The sequence below is a fragment of the Heteronotia binoei genome, chromosome 9 (genome assembly GCF_032191835.1).
Source record: "Heteronotia binoei isolate CCM8104 ecotype False Entrance Well chromosome 9, APGP_CSIRO_Hbin_v1, whole genome shotgun sequence".
Taxonomy (NCBI): Eukaryota; Metazoa; Chordata; class Lepidosauria; order Squamata; family Gekkonidae; genus Heteronotia; species Heteronotia binoei.
The window spans coordinates 119,401,767-119,425,366 of record NC_083231.1 but is presented as its reverse complement, the minus strand read 5'-3'; the positions used below and the strand labels follow the sequence as shown (position 1 = coordinate 119,425,366).

The following is a 23,600-nucleotide window of genomic DNA, read 5'->3' as shown; positions in this document are numbered from 1 at the left end:
GATTTACAACTCAGGGATCCACGAAAATACATTACTATGCACCATGGAAAGAAAGGTTTTTTTTAATACAATGTAACCCCGTTTACAGGAAAGCAGCTTCGGCATTTCAACACGCATCATAATAGGAGAGGGCGACGAAGTTAACAACGGCATTACCATGAAGGGCCTCTGATCGCTTTCGAGAGATGCTTAGCGGTTTTGAAAGCATGCATTAGTCCAGAAAGACAAGGCACTGAAGTTCTCTGGCAGAAAAAAGAATAACAAGAGCGATCGCTGAGTTGGGAGTGAGCAGTGAAGTGGCCAAGTTTGCGGATGACACTAAATTGTTCAGGGTGGTGAGAACCAGAGAGGATTGTGAGGCACCCCAAAGGGATCTGTTGAGGCTGGGTGAGTGGGCGTCAACGTGGCAGATGCGGTTCAATGTGGCCAAGTGCAAAGGAATGCACATTGGGGCCAAAAATCCCAGCTACAAATACAAGTTGATGGGATGTGAACTGGCAGAGACTGACCAAGAGAGAGATCTTAGGGTCGTGGTAGATAACTCACTGAAAATGTCAAAACAGTGTGTGACTGCAATAAAAAAGGCCAACGCCATGCTGGGAATTATTAGGAAGGGAATTGAAAACAAATCAGCCAGTATCATAATGCCCCTGTATAAATCGATGGTGCGGTCTCATTTGGAGCACTGTGTGCAGTTCTGGTCGCCGCACTTCAAAAAGGATATTATAGCATTGGAGAAAGTCCAGAAAAGGGCAACTAGAATGATTAAAGGACTGGAACACTTTCCCTATGAAGAAAGGTTGAATCGCTTGGGACTCTTTAGCTTGGAGAAACGTCGACTGCGGGGCGCCATGATAGAGGTTTACAAGATAATGCATGGGATGGAGAAAGTAGAGAAAGAAGTACTTTTCTCCCTTTCTCACAATACAAGAACTCGTGGGCATTCGATGAAATTGCTGAGCAGAAAGGTTAAAACGGATAAAAGGAAGTACTTCTTCACCCAAAGGGTGATTAACATGTGGAATTCACTGCCACAGGAGGTGGTGGCGGCCACAAGCATAGCCACCTTCAAGAGGGGTTTAGATAAAAATATGGAGCAGAGGTCCATCAGTGGCTATTAGCCACAGTGTGTGTGCGTGTGTGTGTGTGTATATATAAAAATTTTGCCACTATGTGACACAGAGTGCTGGACTGGATGGGCCACTGGCCTGATCCAACATGGCTTCTCTTGTGTGACACAGAGTGTTGGACTGGATGGGCCACTGGCCTGATCTAACATGGCTTCTCTTATGTTCTTATGCTGCGCTAGGGCTTTTGGGCAAAATGAATCGTTCAAGGAGGCCGGGAATTAAGGCAAGGTTTCCACGAAGCAAGGGACTGAGGAAAATAAGATATTGATTTTATTCCTTGTGTGTACAAACCACTCCTCGTCCTGTTTAAAGCCGAAAACACTCGCGAACGTTGGTTTGTGTAATGCTGCCCTCTTCTGGCCAAACGAGATCTAACGGTTTTATGATCGGACCAAAGTTCGAGTCGAGGGGCACCTTTAAGACCGACAAAGTTTTATTCAAGGTATAAGCTTCTGTGTATACACACGCTTCTTCAGATAGAGGTCTTGAATTCAGCAGGAGCTCACAGGAGCACAGCTCCTCAACGTTGCTGATAGCTCCCCCTCCTTCTACCTACCTTGAATAGTAGGTGCAGCTGTATAACAATCCCTGGATGAGCTCCACTACCTATTTTTCGACAAAACGACCCCTGTTCAGATACATTTATCGACGGTTCCCACAAGCAGCTTTGAAGCACGGCATGAAAAATACACAAAACGCTAGTAATACATACGGCAGAAAAGTCAAAATGTTGCAACGCACGCACTGTTGCTGTGACGGAACCGGCCCGATTCTGCCTTCAGACCCGGTCCCGTCAGCTTCCTATTGAGTCGCCAACTCCTGGAGGGAGCTATTCCTCCTCCTGCCCCTTGGGCTCGCTGCCACCACCTGCTCAGTCCCGGGGTTCAGATTGAGAGGAACAGGACTCCCAATCCCCCTCTCCCGCTATGAGGCTAGGCCTCCAGGTCCTCTGCCACCCTGCACTTGGGTTTCACAGAGACCTCAGCGCTTCTTTGGGGCACCCCTGGAGGATTGGCACCTTATCCAACTGCATGCCTTCCCCCTTCTCAACACAGCGTGGTCTAAAGCGGTCTGGGGATCTAGGTGGTACAGAGATTGACTGCCAGCATTTAAACAGTAAAAATATATTTATGCAAAAAGAGAAAAAGATAGGAAAACAAAAACAAAACAAAAACAGTTGCATCTACAAAATTAGCACAGCACAGCACCCGCACAGCACCCGCACAGCAACCAGTATAACAAAGAAAAGTTGATTATAAACGCATCCTGCTGGCCCTGGTCTAAACATGCCCTGCCCTTTTGGATGACTTACTTTGTCTTACTGCCTGGAGGCCTCATTCTCTTTTGAATAGGCCGCATGCACAGGCAGGAGCTCTCCCACTGGCAACCTCTCCCTTCGAGCTGCAGCTGAGAACTGAACTCTCTTCCTGCCTAACACATGGCAAGAACAAAAGAACTTCCTGCCGCTCTAGGAGATTTTCCCCCTAGAGTTGTTGGTTTGGCTCTGGAAGGGAGGGGGGGAGAGAGGGGAAGGCTACAAAGCCTGCTGAGGGATTTACTGACCCCTGCCAAATGAAGCACCACCACTGACTAAAATGGCGTTTCTCCACACTTGCCAATAAAAGCCAGGAGAGCCCGTTTGGTGTAGTGGTTCAGTGGGCGGACTCTTATCTGGGAGAACCGGGTTTGATTCCCCACTCCTCCACTTGCACCCGCTGGAATGGCCTTGGGTCAGCCATAGCTCTGGCAGAGGTTGTCCTTGAAAGGGCAGCTGCTGTGAGCGCCCTCTCAGCCCCACCCACCTCACAGGGTGTCTGTTGTGGGGGAGGAAGGGAAAGGAGATTGTGAGCCGCTCTGAGACTCTTCGGAGTGGAGGGCGGGATATAAATCCAATATCTTCATCTACCTCACAGGGTGTCTGTTGTGGGGGAGGAAGGGCAAGGAGATTGTGAGCCGCTCTGAGACTCTTCGGAGTGGAGGGCGGGATATAAATCCAATATCTTCATCTACCTCACAGGGTGTCTGTTGTGGGGGAGGAAGGGAAAGGAGATTGTGAGCCGGTCTGAGACTCTTCGAAGTGGAGGGTGGGATATAAATCCAATATCTTCATCTACCTCACAGGGTGTCTGTTGTGGGGGAGGAAGGGAAAGGAGATTGTGAGCCGCCCTGAGACTCTTCGGAGTGGAGGGCGGGATATAAATCCAATATCTTCATCTACCTCACAGGGTGTCTGTTGTGGAGGAGGAAGGTAAAGGAGATTGTGAGCCGCTCTGAGACTCTTCGGAGTGGAGGGCGGGATATAAATCCACTATCTTCTTCTTCTAAAAACAACAGTCAAAAATACATATGCCAAAACACCAAGTTCCAATACAATTCCAGACTTCCAAGGAATATATAAAGCCTATTCAACACTCAAGAGTTCTGTTACAGAGGCTGTGAGGCTCCAGAGATAAAAAGCATTAAAATAAATATATTCCGAACTTGACGCATAGTGTTGAGAACCTCAGTGTAAAGGCTTAAGTTGTTTATATGTGCATCTCTTGATAAAGACATCTATCGAAAAGGGAAGTATAATGACTGAAATTCCATTCAGAACCTACTTTATGCACATTTGGAAAATTTATATTCATACTACTCTTGAGTGCACATTTGGAGAATTTATATTCATACTACTCTCACTCTCTATCTGGGGCAGTGATGCTCTGTATTCTTGGTGCTTGGGGGGGCACAGTGGGAGGGCTTCTACTGTCCTGGCTCCACTGGTGGACCTCCTGAGGGCATCTGGGTTTTTTGGCCACTGTGTGACACAGAGTGTTGGACTGGACGGGCCACTGGCCTGATCCAACATGGCTTCTCTTATGTTCTTAAGAACAAGGGTCCATGAGTGGCTATTAGCCACAGGGTATAGATGGAACTCTCTCTTTGGGGCAGTGATGCTTTGTATTGTTGGTGCTGGGGGGAGGCACAGTGGGAGGGCTTCCAGTGTCCTGGCCCCACTGGTGGACCTCCTGATGGCACCTGGAATTTTGGCCACAGTGTGACACAGAGTGTTGAACTGGATGGGCCATTGGCCTGATCCAAAAGGGCTTCTCTTATGTTCTTCTGTGACACAGAGTGTTGGACTGGATGGGCCACTGGCCTGATCCAACATGGCTTCTCTTATGTTCTTAAGTCTGGGGCAGTGGTACTGTCTTCTCGGTGCTTTGTGGGGGGTAGCAGTGGGAGGGCTTCCAGTGCCCTGGCCCCACTGGTGGACCTCCTGATGGCACCTGGTTTTTCACCACTGTGTGACACAGAGTGTTGGACTGGATGGGCCATTGGCCTGATCCAACATGGCTTCTCTTATGTTCTTAAGTCTGGGGCAGTGGTACTGTCTTCTCGGTGCTTTGTGGGGGGTAGCAGTGGGAGGGCTTCCAGTGCCCTGGCCCCACTGGTGGACCTCCTGATGGCACCTGGTTTTTCACCACTGTGTGACACAGAGTGTTGGACTGGATGGACCACTGGCCTGATCCAACATGGTTTCTCTTATGTGACAAAGAGTGTTGGACTGGATGGGCCACTGGCCTGATCCAACATGGCTTCTCTTATGTTCTTATGAGTGCTGAATATTCTTTACATATTCCTTGGAAGCCTGGAATTGTATTGGAACTTGGTGGTTTGGTTTATGCATTTTTGGATCATTGTATTTATTGGTAACAGTGTGCGTGTTACATTTTGACTCTTGCCATACGTATTGCTAGCGTTTTGCGTGTTTTTCGTGCGTTTTGTGCAATTTAGCACATTGTTCCCATTGCTTAGTCTTTTTCCCCGTCCCTGTTTTTTCATTGTTGACGCGTGGCATGGCAAAGAGAGCTCTGCCTCTCCAGACTGGCGCATGGACAGATTCGCTGAGGAAAGGTCTATCAGTGGCTACTAGCCATGGTGGCTGAGGGGAACCTCCACATTCAGAGGCAGGCAACCTCTGAATCCCAGAGCCAGGAGGCAACATCAGGGGAAGGCCTCGGCCTCTGTGCCCTGTTGTCCCTCCAGAGGAACTGACTGGCCACTGTGTGAGACAGGAGGCTGGACTAGACGGACCATTTCACTGATCCAGCAGGGCTCTTCTGAAGTTCTTATCAGGGGAAGACTTCAGCTTCTCTGCCCTGTTGTTGGTTCTCCAGAGGAACGGGTTGGCCCCTGTGTGAGACAGGATACTGGACTAGATGGACCCTCCGTGGTCTGATCCAGCAGGGCTCTCCTGATGTTCTTATGAAGGCCTCAGCCTCTCTGCCCTGTTGTTGGTCCTCCAAAGGAACTGGTTGGCCACTGTGTGAGACAGGATACTGGACTAGATGGACCCTCGCTGGTCTGATCCAGCAGGGCTCTTCTGATGTTCTTATGAGGGAAAGGTCTCAGCCTCTGTGCCCTGTTGTTGTCCCTCCAGAGGAACTGTATGAGACAGGATGTGTCTCACTGTATGAGACAGGATGCTGGACTAGACAGACCACTTCATTGATCCAGTAGGGCTCTTCTGATGTTCTTATCAGGGGAAGGCCTCGGCCTCTCTGCCCTGTTGTTGGTTCTCCAGAGGGACTGGCTGGCCCCTGTGTGAGACAGGAGGCTGGACTAGATGAACCCTCCCTGGTCTGGTCCACCAGGGCTCTTCTGATGTTCTTCTCAGGGGAAGGTCTCGGCCTCTCTGCCCTGTTGTTAGCCCTCCAGAGGAACTGGCTGGCCTCTGTGTGAGACAGGAGGCTGGACTAGATGGACCTTCACTGGTCTGATCCAGCAGGGCTCTTCTGATGTTCTTAAGAGCAAAAAGTGGGAAGGGATGAACTGAGGAACGGCCTCTGAAGCATTAATAGAGTTCCTGCTCTAAAGCATCTGGAAGTTAGTCGAGTCCCTAGCTAGAACTAACCTTCGTGTTTGCAGCCCAGGTTTAATTCTGCATCTCAAAAGTGCTCACCTATGTCGTACGCCATAAAATCGGAAGAAAAGCATTTGGCGCCGTGGCTCATAGACGTGTCGTTGTGGGTGTTCCCTCCGAATGCCAGCATGGTCCCGCTGATGATCACGGCGGAATGCAAGTAGCGGGAGAACTTGCTGTCTTTTAGAATCGTCCTGTGGAAAATTGAAAAGGGAAAAGAAAAGAAAAAAAAAGGAATGGGTTTCAAATACTACCATCCAGTGTTCCCTCTACGCTGAGTTAGCGTGAGCCGGCTCACAGATTTTTAGCCTCCAGTCCACACATTTTTGTCTTAGCTCAGGAAAAATGGCCCCAGAGCACAATAATTTATGTAGTCGCTCACAACTTTAATGCCAGTAGAATCCCACAGTAGAATTTTTGCTCCAAACACTCTGCAGCAGGGGTGGCCAACGGTAGCTCTCCAGATGTTTTTTTGCCTACAACTCCCATCCGCCCCAGCCAGCATGGCCAATGGCTGGGGCTGATGGGAGTTGTAGGCAAAAAACATCCAGAGAGCTACCGTTGGCCAGCCCTGCTCTGCAGCTTAGAGGGAAACTTGCTACCATCCCCTAAGATCTGTCTTGTTCATCCATAACTCCCATCTCTGAATTTAAATATCCACAGACTTGGCCATGATGAGAATTAGATATAGTGATGGCGAGGATAAACGCTTCTCTGATTTTTTTTAAAAGGCATTCATCACCCTTCTGTTACAAATTTAAATCCATCAGCCCTGTAGACTTTAGAACCTGCTTTTGTACAAGACGATAGTCGAATGGTTAAGAACACATCTTAGCAAATGTTCATTTTCGCTATCCTAACACACGTACCGATGTATTAAAAATGCCAGTTAATTCAAGTTTCCCCCAGTGGCCAGGGATAAGGGAAGGACGGGGGAGGGACGGGGGAGGGACGGTGGCTCAGTGGTAGAGCATCTGCTTGGTAAGCAGAAGGTCCCAGGTTCAATCCCCGGCATCTCCAACTCAAAAGGGTCCAGGAAAATAGGTGTGAAAAACCTCAGCTTGAGACCCTGGAGAGCCGCTGCCAGTCTGAGAAGACAATACTGACTTTGATGGACCGAGGGTCTGATTCAGTATAAGGCAGCTTCATAGGGGTAGGGAATGTTGGCACTCCAGATGTTTTCTTGCCTACAACTCCCATCAGCCCCAGCCAGCGTGGCCGATGGCTGGGGCTGATGGGAGTTGTAGGCAAAAAAACATCTGGAGAGCCAGCGTTCCCTAGCCCTGCCCCAGCCCTTCTTAGCCAGTCACGGAGAGGGGCTCATAGCATCAAATAAGGTAAAGGTAGTCTCCTGTGCAAGCACCAGTCGCTTCCGACTCTGGGGTGATGTTGCATCAGGACGTTTTCACGGCAGACTTTTTATGGGATGTTTTGCCATTGCCTTCCCCAGTCATCTCCGCTTTCCCCCCAGCAAGCTGGGGACTCATTTGACCGACCTCGGAAGGATGGAAGGCTGAGTCAACCTTGAGTCAGCTACCTGAACCCAGCTTCCGCCAGGATCGAACTCAGGTCATGAGCAGAGGGCTCCGACTGCAGTACTGCAGCTCTACCACTCTGCACCACGGGGCTACATCACAGCACCAAGTGACATCTAATTCTCAGTGTGGCCCACACGTCCCAAAGCATTTCTATCTGGCGGGCAGACTCTTCCAAGCCCCCTACCGCAATGGAGAAAAAGGTTCCAAAGTCCATAGCCACAACGCTCGTGCCCACGCTCTCCCGCCGAGACGTTTCCAATTTTATCTTCCAATTTAATTTCAGGTCATAGCAGACTCGCCCTCCCAATTCAAGCGCTACTGTGCTTCGGTTGATCACCGCTTCAGGCTGCAAACCAGGGGTGGGGAACCTTTTTTCTGCCAAGGGCCATATGGATATTTATAACATCATTTGCGGGCCATAAGAAATTATCAACTTAAAAAACAGTGCTCCGCCGAGGGAGAACGATTCAGGCCAGCAAAATTAATGCAAAGAATTATTTTTCTATTTGAAGTCATGTGGGAAGGGCCTAACCTGGCACAAAGACACACACCCGGCCCACTGCCCTAGGCAAATGCATAGGTCCAGGGCTTTTTTTGTAGAAAAAGCCCAGCAGGAACTCAGTAGCATATTAGACCACATCCCCTAATATTAGCATATTAGGCCACACCTTCTGGGATAATCAAGTGCAAACTGAACTGTGACAGTAACTTTTCCAGGCCCTGCAGCAATTCTGGCCGGCCAGCCAGGCCCCAGGGAGGCTGCCGCACAGTACATCTGGGCCCTGTGATCCCTGCCTGGCCCTGGGGAGGCTGCTGCACAGCGTGGCTGGGCCCCACGATCCTCGCTGGCCAGCCAGTCCCCAGGGAGGCTCCCACATGGTTCGGTTCAGTCCAGCAATCCCCGCGGGCCACACCAAGTAACCTCGAGGACCGAATATGGCCCTCGGGACTGCGGTTCCCCACCCCTGCTGCAAACTCTGAATTAAAAAAAGGAAGCAAACTCTCTCGCGCCACAGTTCTCTCGATATACACCTACCAGGTGTGGCTGTTGATTTCAAACTTGTACAAGTCGTCCGTCAGCCTGTACTTGTTGGCAGTGAACGCCTTGTAGCCGCCGTGGGTGTAGACGGACCTGGTGCTCGGATCGTACACGCTGCTGTGGCCGTACCCTCCTTGCACTAACGCGCCTTCCGTCTGCAAAATGCTCCACGTGTTTGTCGCTAAGAGAGAAAGATGGACAGGTATGCAGCAGCTAGGCTCAACCGTCAGAGGAGTTTTACAATCCAACACCAGCGCCCTGCTCCAAGCAGCTACAGAAGGGCGTCGAACGCATCTGTTCTGAGTGCCGGATCTGACGTAAATGAGACCCGGACCGTGTCTGGCTGGGCCGAGTATGTACCTATTTCAGATCAGGTAGCAGAGATATAAATTTTATAAAGGACACAGACAAAAACAAATATATATATATTTTTTAAAAAACATAAAACATGCTTAAAACATGAGCACTCGTTGGTCTTAAAGGTGCTTTCTTTTGTATTTCTCCCATGGGATCCAGGGAACTGGGCAAAGGAAGCTCTGGCTTTTTCCTTCCTTCCCCAGGGGGATCGGGTGGGGGAGGAGCCTCAGCCAATAGAAGGAAGAGAGGCTTGGCTCAGAAGCTCTGCTGTGCAATTGAGAGAGCCTGGCAAAGCAAGCTATTCCTCCCCAAGGGAGGAGCCTCAGCCAATGGAGGAAACAGAGACTTGGCTCAGTAGCTCTGCTGTGCAATTGAGAGAGCCTGGCAAAACAAGCTATTCCTCCCCAAGGGAGGAGCCTCAGCCAATGGAGGAAACAGAGACTTGGCTCAGTAGCTCTGCTGTGCAATTGAGAGAGCCTGGCAAAAAAACTATTCCTCCCCCCCCTTCCTCCCCAAAGGAGGAGCCTCAGCCAATGGAGGAAACAGAGACTTGGCTCAGTAGCCGTGCTGTGCAATTGAGAGAGACTGACAAAGCAAGCTATTCTTCCCCCCTTCCTCCCCAAGGGAGGAGCCTCAGCCAATGGAGGAAACAGAGACTTGGAGGAGCCTCAGCCAATGGAGGAAACAGAGACTTGGCTCAGTAGCTCTGCTGTGCAATTGAGAGAGCCTGGCAAAACAAACTATTCCTCCCCCCTTCCTCCCCAAAGGAGGAGCCTCAGCCAATGGAGGAAACAGAGACTTGGCTCAGTAGCTGTGCTGTGCAATTGAGAGAGACTGACAAAGCAAACTATTCCTCCCCCCTTCCTCCCCAAGGGAGGAGCCTCAGTCAATGGAGGAAACAGAGTCTTTGCTCAGTAGCTCTGCTGTGCAACTGAGAGAGCCTGGCAAAGCAAGCTATTCCTCCCCCCTTCTTCCCCAAGGGAGGAGCCTCAGCCAATGGAGGAAACAGAGACTTGGCTCAGTAGCTCTGCTGTGCAATTGAGAGAGCCTGGCAAAGCAAGCTATTCCTTCTCCCTTCCTCCTCAAGGGAGGAGCTTCAGCCAATGGAGGAAACAGAGACTTGGCTCAGTAGCTCTGCTGTGCAATTGAGAGAGCCTGGCAAAGCAAGCTATTCCTTCCCCCCTTCCTCCCCAGGGGAGGAGCCTCAGCCAATGGAGGAAACAGAGGCTTTGCTCTGTAGTTCCTGTGCAATTGAGCAAGCCTTGCCAAGCTGTGAGGCAGAAGGAAGCAAGAGAGAGGGAGAAGGAAACAGATGACAGCCAGTTGCTCGGAGGCATGATAGGAGCCCTCTGGGGGCCTGATTCAGCCTCCAAACTTCATGTTTGACACCCCTGAGCTACAGGGTGGAATCCTGCTGACCCATTCTGGTAACATAGGGGATTTATTACACTATTTCGCCATTTGACCCTAACTTCGTATCAGTTTACATTCTTAACCCACCAACTACATGTGTTTCAGCCCACTGTACCCGATCCCCTCGTCTGAAGATGGATGCATGCACGCGAAAGCTCATGTTCTGAATCAATCTTTGTTGGTCTTCAAGGTGCGACTGGACTCCTACTTTGTTCCATGTCTGTGGCTGTCACTACATCCTCCAGTGGCAAAACCTGCATTTTAATCACTTCTTGTGTAAGGTATTTCCTTTTGTCCACCCTGAATGTATTTCATTTTATTGATTGGATTGGATTGGATTGGATTGGATTTATATCCCACCCTCCCCACTGAAGCAGGTTCAGGGCGGCTCACAGTATAAAAACTGTTGCACTATTCAACAGCTTCATTGGAGGGCATCAAGTTCTAGTTAGTTAGTTAGTTAGTTAGTTAGTTAGTTAGTTAGTTATGAATGAATGAATGAATGAATGAATGAATGAATGAATGAATGAATGAATGAATGAATGGATGGATGGATGGATGAATGAATGAATGAATGAATGAATGAATGATTTATATCCCGCCCTTCCCACCAAGGTGGCTCAGGGCGGCTTACAACAGATAAGTCAACATAATATTAAATTGGTATTTAAATATATAAACATTTAAAACATTAAAAACATTTAAAACATTAAAAACATTAAGCATTTCGGCAGTATGCATAACAAGGATCTGATAGAGCAACATTTAATTTCCTATATCAGTTAGGTGTAAGCTAGCCGGAAGAGGGTTGTCTTACAGGCCCTGCGGAACTGAATAAGGTCCCGCAGGGCCCTCACCTCTTCCGGCAGCTGGTTCCACCATGTAGGGGCCATAACAGAGAAGGCCCTGTCCCTAGCAGATTTTAGGCGGGCTTCTTTTGGCCCAGGGATAACGAGAAGATTTTGGGTTTCTGGGGGAAGGGGGAGGAATTTCTCTTTGTCAACTCTCTCCACCCTCTATGCAGAAGAAACTGGATTTATACTCCACCATTAACTCTGAAATCTCCTTTACAACAGACACCCTGGGAGGTGGGTGGGGCTGAGAGAGCTCTCCCAGGACCTGCCCTTTCAAGGACAACGCTGCGAGAGCTATGGCTGATCCAAGGCCATGCCAGCAGGTGCGAGTGGAGGAATCAAACCCGGTTCTCCCAGAGAAGAGTCTGCACACTTAACTACACCAGGGGTGGCCAACGGTAGCTCTCCAGATGTTTTTTGCCTACAACTGCCATCAGCCCCAGCCATTGGCCATGCTGGCTGAAGCTGATGGGAGTTGTAGGCAAAAAACATCTGGAGAGCTACCGTTGGCCACTCCTGCACTACACCAAACTGGCTCTCAAAACAACACAACAGCACCTTCTCCACCAGGGCTGGACTTAGAGCGTTTTGTGTCCTAGGCAAAGCTAACTTTGCCCGCCCCTCTGCAGCGCCACACCAGAGAAAGGGTTTAAAGTTCAAATCCCCTTCTCTAGAGTCACACAGCGGCACAGGCCTGATCCCTCCATTCTATCCTATGGGCCGTTCAGTCAAGAAGAAGACTGCCGATTTATACCCCACCCTCCTCTCTGAATCAGAGACTCAGAGCGGCTTTCAATCTCCTATGTCTTCTCCCCCCACAACAGACACCCTGTGAGGTGGGTGGGGCTGAGAGAGCTCTTACAGCAGCTGCCCTTTCAAGGACAACCTCTGGGAGAGCTCTGGCTGACCCAAGGCTATTCCAGAAGCTGCAAACGGAGGAGTGGAGAATCAAACCCTGTGAGGTGGGTGGGGCTGAGAGGGCTCTCACAGCAGCTGCCCTTTCAAGGACAACCTCTGCCAGAGCTATGGCTGACCCAAGGCCATTCCAGCAGCTGCAAGTGGAGGAGTGGGGAATCAAACCCGGATAAGAGTCCGCAGGCTTAACCACTACACCAAACTGGCTCTCCAGAAGAAGAGACTCCAGCCAACGCAGACACGATGGGGACTAATGGTGCATGAGACACCGTCATTAATTAGAAAGGTCAAAGAGTTTGGGGACAGCACAAGGCCAAATGCTCCCGTTTGGATCAGAAACTCCCCACGATGAACGAGAGATCGACAGCCGCCATCGAAGTGCTACCTACCCAGATTATATTCCTGCACGCTGCTGATGTACCCGTAGAGAGCACAGTGCCCAAAGATGACCAGCATCACGACGCTGCCGTCGTCCCTCGTGACGATATGCGCTGAATGGCCCACGACAGCATACTGCTCCTTGGCTTTGGGGACCTCTCGAACCCAGGACTGGTTTGCGATGTGGAAGACCCACAGCTCGCTGGTCACGTTCCCCGTCTCATCTATTTTGCCTCCGTACATGTAGATTTTATTCTGGGGAGGGGGGGGAGAAGAGAGTGAATTCAAAGGTGACCCGATACCGGAACGTTCAGAGTCTGAAGCGCTGCAGCAAATGCAAGATAAGGTTGCGCACGCGTATTTGTACAGCGATGCCGATCGACACGCAGCCACTTCACCATCGCATCTCAAGAACCGACAGACTTCAAAGTGACCTAGCTTCTGTTGGAAGTGAAGGACTCTGCACTATCTCATAGCCTCAGACTTTGGGGGGGGGGGGACGATAGAGAGTCAGGAAGATAGAGAGGCCAGGATCATCATCCCTTGTGCTGCTCTGATGCTATCCCTTCATAGAATCATAGAGTTGGAAGGGACCTCCAGGGTAATCTACTCCAACCCCCTGCACAATGCAGGAAACCCACAAACACCTCCCCCTAAATTCACAGGATCTTCATTGCTGTCAGATGGCCATCAAACCTCTGCTGAAAAAACTCCAGGGAAGGAGAGCCCACCACCTCCCAAGGAAGAAGCCTGTTCCACTGAGGAACCGCTCTAGCGGTCAGAAAGTTCTTAGAATCATAGAGTTGGAAGAGACCTCCAGGGCCACCTAGTCCAACCCCCTGCACAATGCAGGAAACCCACAAACACTTCCCCCTAAATTCACAGGATCTTCATTGCTATCAGATGGCCATCTAACCTCTGCTAAAAAACCTCCAGGGAAAGAGAGCCCACCACCTCCCAAGGAGGAAGCCTCTTCCACTGAGGAACCACTCTAACGGTCAGGAAGTTCTTCCTAATAGAATCCTAGAGTTGGAAGGGACCTCCAGGGCTAGCTAGTCAAACCCCCTGCACAATGCAGGAAACCCACAAATACCTACCCCAAATCCACAGGATCCTCATTGCTGTCAGATGGCCATCTAGCCTCTGTTGAAAAACCCCCAAAGAAGGAGAGTCCACCACCTCCCAAGGAAGAAGCCTGTTCCACTGAGGAACCGCTCTAACGGTCAGGAAGTTCTTAGAATCATAGAGTTGGAAGAGATCTCCAGGGCCATCTAGTCCAACCCCCTGCACAATGCAGGAAACCCAAAAACACTTCCCGCTAAATTCACAGGATCTTCATTGCTATCAGATGGCCATCTAACCTCTGCTAAAAAACCTCCAGGGAAAGAGAGCCCACCACCTCCCAAGGAAGAAGCCTCTTCCACTGAGGAACCGCTCTAGCGGTCAGAAAGTTCTTAGAATCATAGAGTTGGAAGAGACCTCCAGGGCCATCTAGTCCAACCCCCTGCACAATGCAGGAAACCCACAAACACTTCCCCCTAAATTCACAGGATCTTCATTGCTATCAGATGGCCATCTAACCTCTGCTAAAAAACCTCCAGGGAAAGAGAGCCCACCACCTCCCAAGGAGGAAGCCTCTTCCACTGAGGTCAGGAAGTTCTTCCTAATAGAATCCTAGAGTTGGAAGGGACCTCCAGGGCCATCTAGTCCAACCCCCTGCACAATGCAGGAAACTCACAAGGACCTCCCCCTAAATTCACAGGATCCTCATTGCTGTCAGATGGCCATCTAGCCTCTGTTTAAAAACCTCCAAGGAAGGAGAACCCACCACCACTCTTTGATGGGTAGGTTGCTACTCTCAGGGAATCTTCCTTCCTTCCAGCCGGCTATTTTTTCTCCATACTATGCTATCCTTCTGTAAGAAACGGCCACAAGGTCTAAATACGGATGCAACCCTTCCTGCCTTCCGTCTCAAGATCTGCCTAATTCACAGAATCCACAACAAAAAATACGAGCTAGTGACCAATTTACTAAGAAATACATAGAAACCAGCCCAAATGTCCAAAACATGTATATTCAAGTCCCAAAGCAGTGTGGTGACAAGCCAATCGATTAAGTACTTGTTTCTTTCCAATTTTTCATCAGACCTGGGACCACTAACAAAAGAAAATATTATACAAAAATCTCAGAAGGACATTAAGAACATAAGAGAAGCCATGTTGGATCAGGCCAATGGCCCATCCAGTCCAACACTCTGTGTCACACAATGGCCAATATATATATATATATACACTGTGGCTAATAGCCACTGATGGACCTCTGCTCCGTATTTTTATCCAATCCCCTCTTAAAGCTGGCTATGCTTGTAGCCGCCGCCACCTCCTGTGGCAGTGAATTCCACATGTTAATCACCATTTGGGTGAAGAAGGACTTCCTTTTATCCTTTTTAACCTGACTGCTTCATCGAATGCCCACGCGTTCTTGTATTGTGAGAAAGGGAGAAAAGTACTTCTTTCTCTTTCTCCATCCCATGCATTATCTTGTAAACCTCTATCATGTCACCCCGCATTCAGACACCACCAACCCTCTTCCACCTCATACAAATATGAACAGACAGAAAGGAAGACGTGCACAAGATCCTGCTGCAAAAAGAGGCATACTGGATGCACCATATGGACTAAAGATGACCAGTGATTTGACATGTTTTTTATTACTTCTTAGTAAATTGGTCACTAGCTTGCATTTTTTGTGCAAAGTAATGCACATTGGGGCATCTGCTTGGTAAGCAGGAGGTCCCAGGTTCAATCCCCGGCATCTCCGACTAAAAAGGGTCCAGGCAAGTAGGTATGAAAAACCTCAGCTGGAGACCCTGAAGAGCCACTAAAGGGGAGGGGAGGTGGCTCGGGGGTAGAGCATCTGCTTGGTAAGCAGAAGGTCCCAGGTTCAATCCCCGGCATCTCCAACTAAACAGGGTCCAGGCAAGTAGGCGTGAAAAACCTCAGCTTGAGACCCTGGAGAGCCGCTGCCAGTCTGAGTAGACAATGCTGACTTTGATGGACCCAGGAGAGTCTGATTCAGCAGAAGGCAGCTTCACGTGTTCATATGTTCAAAGGAGAAGGGAAGTACCAAGCGAAGAGCAAAAGCCACTTACTTCGTGTAGGGCCACCGAATGCCCATATCTGATCACCACGGCGTTGACGCTGCTGTTCAAAGGAAGCCATTCTTTGGCCACAAGGTCATACCTGCGAAACAGAGGGCGGAAAAATATATGGACACGCATTTCAGCATTCAAGAACAAACCGGGCTGTTGGCATGCCTTGATTCATGAGGCAGAAGGTGGAAAACCAAGGACAAACGCCCCCAAAAGGTTGCATGTAAACTACAAAAGGTCAAGGTACACCCCTGTGCAAGCACCAGTCGTTTCCGACTCTGGGATGACGTCGCTTTCACAACATTTTCACGGCAGACCATTTTACGGGGTGGTTTGCCATTGCCTTCCCCAGTCATCTACACTTTCCCCCCAGCAAGCTGGGGACTCCCTTGACCGACCTTGGAAGGATGGAAGGCTGAGTCAACTTGGAGCCAGCGACCTGAAAACCCAGCTTCCACCGGGGATCGAACTCAGGTCGTGAGCAGAGGGCTCCGACTGCAGTACCGCAGCTTTACCACTCTGTGCCACGGGGCTCTTCAAAGGAAAGGTCCCCTGTGCAAGCACCAGTCGTTTCCGACTTTCACAACGTTTTCATGGCAGACCTTTTAACGGGGCGGTTTGCCATTGCCTTCCCCAGTCATCTCCGCTTTCCCCCCAGCAAGCTGGGGACTCCTTTCACCGCCCTCGGAAGGATGGAAGGCTGAGTCAACCTGGAAGCGGCTACCTGAACCCAGCTTCCACCGGGATCGAACTCAGGTTGTGAGCAGAGAGCTTGGACTGCAGTGCTGCAGCTTTGCCACTCTGCATCACGGGGCTCTTAGTACAGGGCCTCCTGTAAGCTCCGGAAGAACTGGCTACATGTGGGGAGGGGTGTCCTAATATGCAAAGGAATTCCTGCTGCAAAAAAAGCCCGGCTCAAAGGTAACAAAGGTAAACTAAAAACCCGCCAATCAAACGGAAACAGATTCAGTCATGACGACTTGGATAAGACTAACTACCACCTTTATGCAGATCCAGGTGGGCAGCTGAGTTGGTCTGAAGCAATAGGATAAAGTTAGTGCCCACTGGCACCTTTAAGACCAACAAAGTTTTATTGAAGGTACGAGCTTCCAGGAGCATGCACACTTCTTCAGTGAAGACACAAGCTCACACCTTGAATAAAACTTTGTTGGTCTAAAAGAGAGCCAGTTTGGTGTAATGGTTAAGTGTGCGGACTCTTATCTGGGAGAAGCAGGGTTGATTCCCCACTCCTCCACTTGCAGCTGCTGGAGTGGCCTTGGGTCAGCCATAGCTCTCTTATCTGGGAGAACCGGGTTTGATTCCCCACTCCTCCACTTGCACCTGCTGGAATGGCCTTGGGTCAGCCAGAGCTCTCTTATCTGGGAGAAGCGGGTTGGATTCTCAGTTCTCTCAGATAAGAGAGCTCTGGCTGACCCAAGGCCATTCCAGCAGCTGCAAGTGGAGGAGTGGGGGAATCAAGCCTGGTTCTTCCAAAGAAGAGTCCAAACACTTCACCACTACAGCAAACTGGCAACGGCCAACCACCCTGTAACAAAAAAGTCTGCCGTGAAAACGTCATGATGCGACGTCACCCCAGAGTCAGAAACGACTGGTGCTTGCACCTTTGCCTTTTACCTGACACCAAGCCAAGCGGAACTGTGTTCCTCTGCATTCCTGCTCAGAAGAAGCCCTGATTTTTGTAAGGAATAAAAAGCCTAATTCCTTCTTATACCTGATGAAGGAAAATTTGATTCTCAAAAGCTTCTGTGCCCCCTGAAAACTTGTTGGTCTCTAAGGCTGATTCTCAGGGCACCTGGGAGAACATCCTTGTCAGGAGGGTAAAGCAAAACTGCAGTCAGGCTCCCAGTGCAAGACATTCCAACCGGAGGAGCATGATTATTTTTATTTTATTTTATTTATTTTGTGGACTTATAGGATCATAGAGTTGGAAGGGACCTCCAGGGTCATCTAGTCCAACCCCCTGCACAATGCAAGAAACTCACAAACACCTCCCCCTAAATTCACAGGATCTTCATCGCTGTCAGATGGCCCTCTAGCCTCTGCTGAAAAACCTCCAAGGAAGGAGAGCCCACCACCTCCCAAAGAGGAAGCCTGTTCCACTGAGGAACTGCTCTAAACTCACCAACTCCTCCCCCTAAATTCACAGGATCTTCATTGCTGTCACATGGCCATCTAGCCTCTGTTGAAAAACCTCCAAGGAAGGAGAGCCCACCACCTCCTCTGAGTTGGAAGGGACCTCTTGGGTCATCTAGTCCAACCCCCTGCACAATGCAGGAAACTCACAAACACCTCCCCCTAAATTCTGAGGCTCTTCATTGCTGTCAGAGGGCCATCCAGCCTCTGCTTAAAAACCTCCAAGGAAGGAGAGCCCACCACCTCCCGAAGAGGAAGCCTATTCCGCTGAGGAACCGCTCTAACCGTCAGGAAGTTCTTCCTAATGTTGAGCCGGAAACTCTTTTGATTTAATTTCAACCCATTGGTTCTGGTCCTGCCTTCCGGGGCCACAGAAAACAATTCCACCCCAAGGAAGGAGAGCCCACCATCTCCCGAGGAAGGAAGCCTGTTCCACTGAGGAACCGCTCTAACGGTCAGGAAGTTCTTCCTGATGTTGAGCCAGAAACTCTTCTGATTTAATTTCAACCCACTGGTTCTGGTCCTGCCTTTCGGGGCCACAGAAAACAATTCCACACCACCCTCTATAGGACAGCCCTTCAGGTACTTGAAGATGGGGATCGTATCACCTCTCAGCCGCCTCCTCTCCAGGCTGAACATCCCCAGCTCCTTCAGCCTATCTTCAAAGGACTTGAAGGACTCCAGATATCCACCCTTTCCTGTGAACTGGCTCAGGGCAGATCACCTAACAGGAGATTGCAGGAGATCATTCCACCACCACCACCCCCCGTCCCCACACACACACGGGACCTGATCTTGTTTTAACCTTGAGAAAGCGATAACTTTCCATTTTACTCACGCCAACACCATCTGGGAGTCCGTGTGATTGAACATGTAACCGCCGACCACCCACATGATATCATCATGGACCACGGCTTTATGGGATGCTCTGGGAAGTTTGGGGACGTGGAATTCCTCCCGAGTCCAAAACGACCTGTTTGCCGGGACAGGAATTGAGCAGTCGGTACCTGGGAGGGGAAAGACGCAATCCAATGTAAAAAACCCAACTTCCACCTTTGCTATTAAGCATACAGGATGGGATATAAATAAGTACCATTTCGAGTGTGTATTTACGTCTGCTTAGAGGTAAGGCCTTCCCAAGATTGCCCTGTATGGCGAACTCTCCACCGGCCATCGAAATAGAGGGGCACCAAAGAAGAGGTACAAGGACTCCCTGAAGAAATCCCTTGGTACCTGTTGCATCAACCATCACCAGTGGTCTACCCTAGCCTCAGATCGCAAAGCATGGAGGCACACCATCCACCAGGCTGCCTCTTCCTTTGAGAACGCACGCATAGCTGGTCTTGAGGACAAAAGGAGATGGAGGAAGAATCGCACTGCTACAGCACCAACCCCAAATCAGACTTTTCCCTGCAGCCACTGTGGCCGGACCTGCCTGTCCCGCATTGGTCTTGTCAGCCACCAGCGACGTGGACTATTGTCAGCCTGCAGCAGACGTGGACTATTGCACCCTTCTTAAATCTTCGTTCGCGAAGCCAAGCCGAGAGAGAGAGAGAGAGGTAAGGCACTCCCTCCCCTTTGGAATGCCCGCCCTTAACATGGGGGTTTCTGAGTGTCAGTGGATCTGTAGATCGAGCCAATCAAGTACATGAAAGGGCAGTTACACACAACGTGGAGGGTCAATGGCTATGCACCTGATTGCAGCCTCAATACATGTACAAATATGAGAAGGGTTCTGCTTGGAGATAACGAAAAATTAATATCGAAAGTATATAAATTACTATTGAAATGGTCTACAGAAGAAGAAGTAGTAAAATCTCAAATGATTAAATGGGCAATTAATGTGAACAGAGAAATACAAATGGATACATGGGAGTATCTTTGGAAGAACTCGATGAAAATATCAACATTGAAGAGAACTGTTTTAAGATGATGTATAGGTGGTATATGACTCCGAAAAAACTGGCAAAGATGAGTAAAAAGATGTCAGATAGATGTTGGAAATGTAAAAATCATGAAGGTTCTTTTTTTCATATGTGGCGGGCTTGTGAAAAAGCGAAAAAGTTTTGGCAGATGATACAACAAGAAATTTCTAAAATTTTGGGATACGACTTTTAAAAAGTTGCAGAGACTTTTCTGCTGGGATTACAAATGGAAAAATTTCCAAAAGAAGATAGGACTCTAATTTGGTATTTGCTCTCAGCTGCTAGAACATTGTATGCGCAGTTGTGGAAGCAAGAAAAAATACCAGAGAAATGGGATTGGATTGTGAAAGTTTTATCGTGGAGTGAGATGGACAAATTAACAAGAACTTTAAGAGACTATGATTTGGAGGTGTTTAAAAAGGAGTGGAAGAAATTTAGAGGATATATAGAGAAAGAGTGGAATGTAAAAAGACATTGGACAATTTTTTAATATGAATATGAGAAAAGAAAGATATTGAACTTTGATTGGTTAAAGGTACCTTTATAACTGAACTTAAGTATATAACCTCGGCAGGAGTCTAGTAACGGAGGGAGGGGGGATTGGAAAATATCATATGGGTTAGAGATAGTAGTGATATATCAAAGATTTCAGGTTTTCACGGCTGGCATCATCATTAGGGTTTGTAGAATCTTTCGGGCTCAAGTGCCGTGTTCTACTGGAGAAAGTTTTTCTTCCAGACGTTTCGTTCTCAGCTGCGGAGAACGAAACGTCAGGAAGAAAACTTTCTCCAGTAGAACACGGCACTTGAGCCCGAAAGATTCTACAAACCCTAAAAATAGTAATGAAATAATTAGATATTGTAACCATATGTTATCAATAAAATTGTTTAAACATAAATACATGTACAAATATTGCTTGACCACTGAAAAAAGCCAATTTGGTCCAAATGCGCCTAACTGGTGCAAATTGTGCACTTTTTCTTCTACATTATTCTGTAACAAAATTTGTGCCAGGGGAGAGGCATTCACACAGGATCTGGAGACCAAGTCTCATGAGGAAAGGTTGAAGGAGCTGGGCATGTTTAGCCTGGAAAGGAGGCGGCTGAGAGGTGATAGGATCTCCATCTTCAAGTCCCTGAAGGGCTGTCCTATAGAGGGTGGTGTGGAATAGTTTTCTGTGGCCCCAGAAGGCAGAACCAGAAACAGTAGGTTGAAATTAAATCAGAAGAGTTTCTGGCTCAACATCAGGAAGAACTTCCTGACAGTTAGAGCAGTTCCTCAGTGGAACAGGCTTCCTCCTCGGGAGGTGGTGGGCTCTCCTTCCTTGGAGGTTTTTAAACAGAAGCTAGATGGCCATCTGACAGCAATGAAGATCCTGTGAATTTCGAGGGAGTTATTTGTGAGTTTCCTGCATTGTGCAGGGGGTTGGACTCAATGGCCCTGGAGGTCCTTTCCAACTCAGGAGGTGGTGGGCTCTCCTTCCTTGGAGGTTTTGAAAGAGAGGCTAGATGGCCATCTGACAGCAATGAATTTAGGGGGAAACGTTTGTGAGTTTCCTGCATTGTGCAGGGGGTTGGACTAAATGACCCTAGAGGTCCCTTCCAACTCAGGAGGTGGTGGGCTCTCCTTCCTTGGAGGTTTTGAAAGAGAGGCTAGATGGCCATCTGACAGCAATGAATTTAGGGGAAAATGTTTGTGAGTTTCCTGCATTGTGCAGGGGGTTGGACTAGATGACCCTGGAGGTCCCTTCCAACTCAGGAGGTGGTGGGCTGTCCTTCCTTGGAGGTTTTGAAACAGAGGCTAGATGGCCATCTGACAGCAATGAAGATCCTGTGAATTTAGGGGGAGGGGTTTGTGAGTTTCCTGCATTGTGCAGGGGGCTGGACTAGATGGCCCTGGAGGTCCCTTCCAAATCTATGATTCGCTGAATCTTTAGAAGGGAACAGAGACTCCCAAAAGCTCCTCCCATGCCACAAATTTTGTTACCCTTTCAGGTGCTCCTGTACTCTCGCTCTTTTTAACCGGCACACAAACGCCAAACGCCCCCCCGAACCCGCCCCTCTCAAACATGCAACGTTAAATCAGGAGGCCCTAATGGCAATAGGGGGCCACCTACCTTGCCAGCCGGGGTGACACTCACACCCTTGGGTGCCGTTCCCACTGCAGCGCCCTCTCTCTGGGGAGCCGCAATCGTTGGGGCAGTGGGGGACGTCGCAGGCATCCCCCTTCCAGTGCTCCGAACACTCGCACTCCACCACTCGACTGTTGTTGCTGGGCCGGCACTCCCCCCGGCCCGAGCAGTCCTGGGGACACACGTTGATGCTGAAAAGGAACAGAAAGAGGAGTCCCCTTGAAAAGGTTGCTTGGCTCTGGTTTAGGCGGCAGCAAGAAAAGCTGACACTGAAAAAACCTCTATGCCCATTTGGGGTGGTGGTGAAGTGCGCGGACTCTTATCTGGGAGAACCGGGTTGGATTCCCACTCCTCCACTGGCAGCTGCTGGAATGGCCTCGGGTCAGCCAGAGCTCTCTTATCTGGGAGAACAGGGTTGGATTCCCCACTCCTCCACTGGCAGCTGCTGGAATGGCCTCGGGTCAGCCAGAGCTCTCTTATCTGGGAGAACAGGGTTGGATTCCCCACTCCTCCACTGGCAGCTGCTGGCATGGCCTTGGGTCAGCCATAGCTCTTGCAAGAGTTGTTCCCGAAAGGGCAGCTTCTGGGAGAGCTCTCTCAGTCCCACCTGCCTCGCAGAGTGTTTGTTGTGGGGGAGGAAGAGAAGGTAACTGGAAGAGAGCCAGTTTGGGGTGGTGGTGAAGTGCGCTGACTCCTATCTGGGAGAACTGGGCTGGATTCCCCACTCCTCCACTTGTAGCTGCTGAGATGGCCTTGGGCCAGCCGTAGCTCTCGTAGGAGTTGTCCTTGAAAGGGCAGCTTCTGTCAGAGCTCTCTCAGCCCCACCCACCTCACGGATGGTGTCTGCTGTGGGGGAGGAAGGGAAAGGAGATTGTAGGCTGCTCTGAGATTCAGATTGAAGGGTGGGATATAAACCTGATTTCTTCTTCTTCTTTATTTTATTTTATTTATCTATCTAAAGCATTTATAGTCCACCTTCCTCGCTTGGACTAAGCAGTGGATTTCACAGAGTGAATCAGTACTATGGACAAGATGGGGCATTCGGTAAACGATGGGACCCTGACCTGGCTTGCCCCATTTTTAATAAATCACAGAAGCTAACCAGAGTCAGCCTTGGACAATATGTGGATGGGCGACCTCCAAGGAATATTGCCGGGGGGGGGGCATAACGCGGAGGCGGATGAGGGCAACCCACCTCGGAAGTCTCCTGTCGTGAAAACCCTGTCAGCAAAAAACCCCAAATAAATTAAATCTGTTCTCCTTTCTCACTCAGACTCACAGCAGATTGCACGGAGAGAATCAACACAATCGACAACTTGGGGTGTTCGATAAACAATACAACAGGATTAATTTTGTAGAACCGATCGGAAATCTAAAAGCAGGACTGCAGCAAGGGTGTGCCTCAACACGACACGTTAAGAGAGGCAGAATAGGATCCTAGTCTCAGTAGGCTGAGCGCCACAGCAAAGGAGAAGATGACTGCAGATTTATACCTCATCCTTCTCTCTAAATCAGAAGCGGCTTACAATATCCTATATCTTCTCCCCCCACAACAAACACCCTGTGAGGTGGGTGGGGCTGAGAGAGTTCTGCCAGAAGCTGCCCTTTCAAGGACAACCTCTGCCAGAGCTATGGCTGACCCAAGGCCATTCCAGCAGGTGCAAGTGGAGGAGTGGGGAATCCAACCCGGTTCTCCCAGATAAGAGTGC

The 23,600-nt window shown here is 49.4% G+C and overlaps 1 protein-coding gene across 1 annotated transcript in view; it reads right to left on the bottom strand.

Moving 5' to 3' along the window:
* The window catches only part of ATRN (attractin), a 466,134-nt gene that overhangs the window by 335,054 nt on the left and 107,480 nt on the right, over nt 1-23,600 (bottom strand). Inside the window, exons 3-8 of the mRNA XM_060247418.1 lie at nt 21,877-22,082; nt 18,674-18,842; nt 15,682-15,772; nt 12,542-12,785; nt 8,611-8,794; nt 6,076-6,230 (exon numbers count right to left, since the gene is read on the bottom strand). Coding sequence (XP_060103401.1) covers nt 6,076-6,230; nt 8,611-8,794; nt 12,542-12,785; nt 15,682-15,772; nt 18,674-18,842; nt 21,877-22,082 — 1,049 coding nt within the window. The remainder of the gene's footprint in view (nt 1-6,075; nt 6,231-8,610; nt 8,795-12,541; nt 12,786-15,681; nt 15,773-18,673; nt 18,843-21,876; nt 22,083-23,600) is intronic.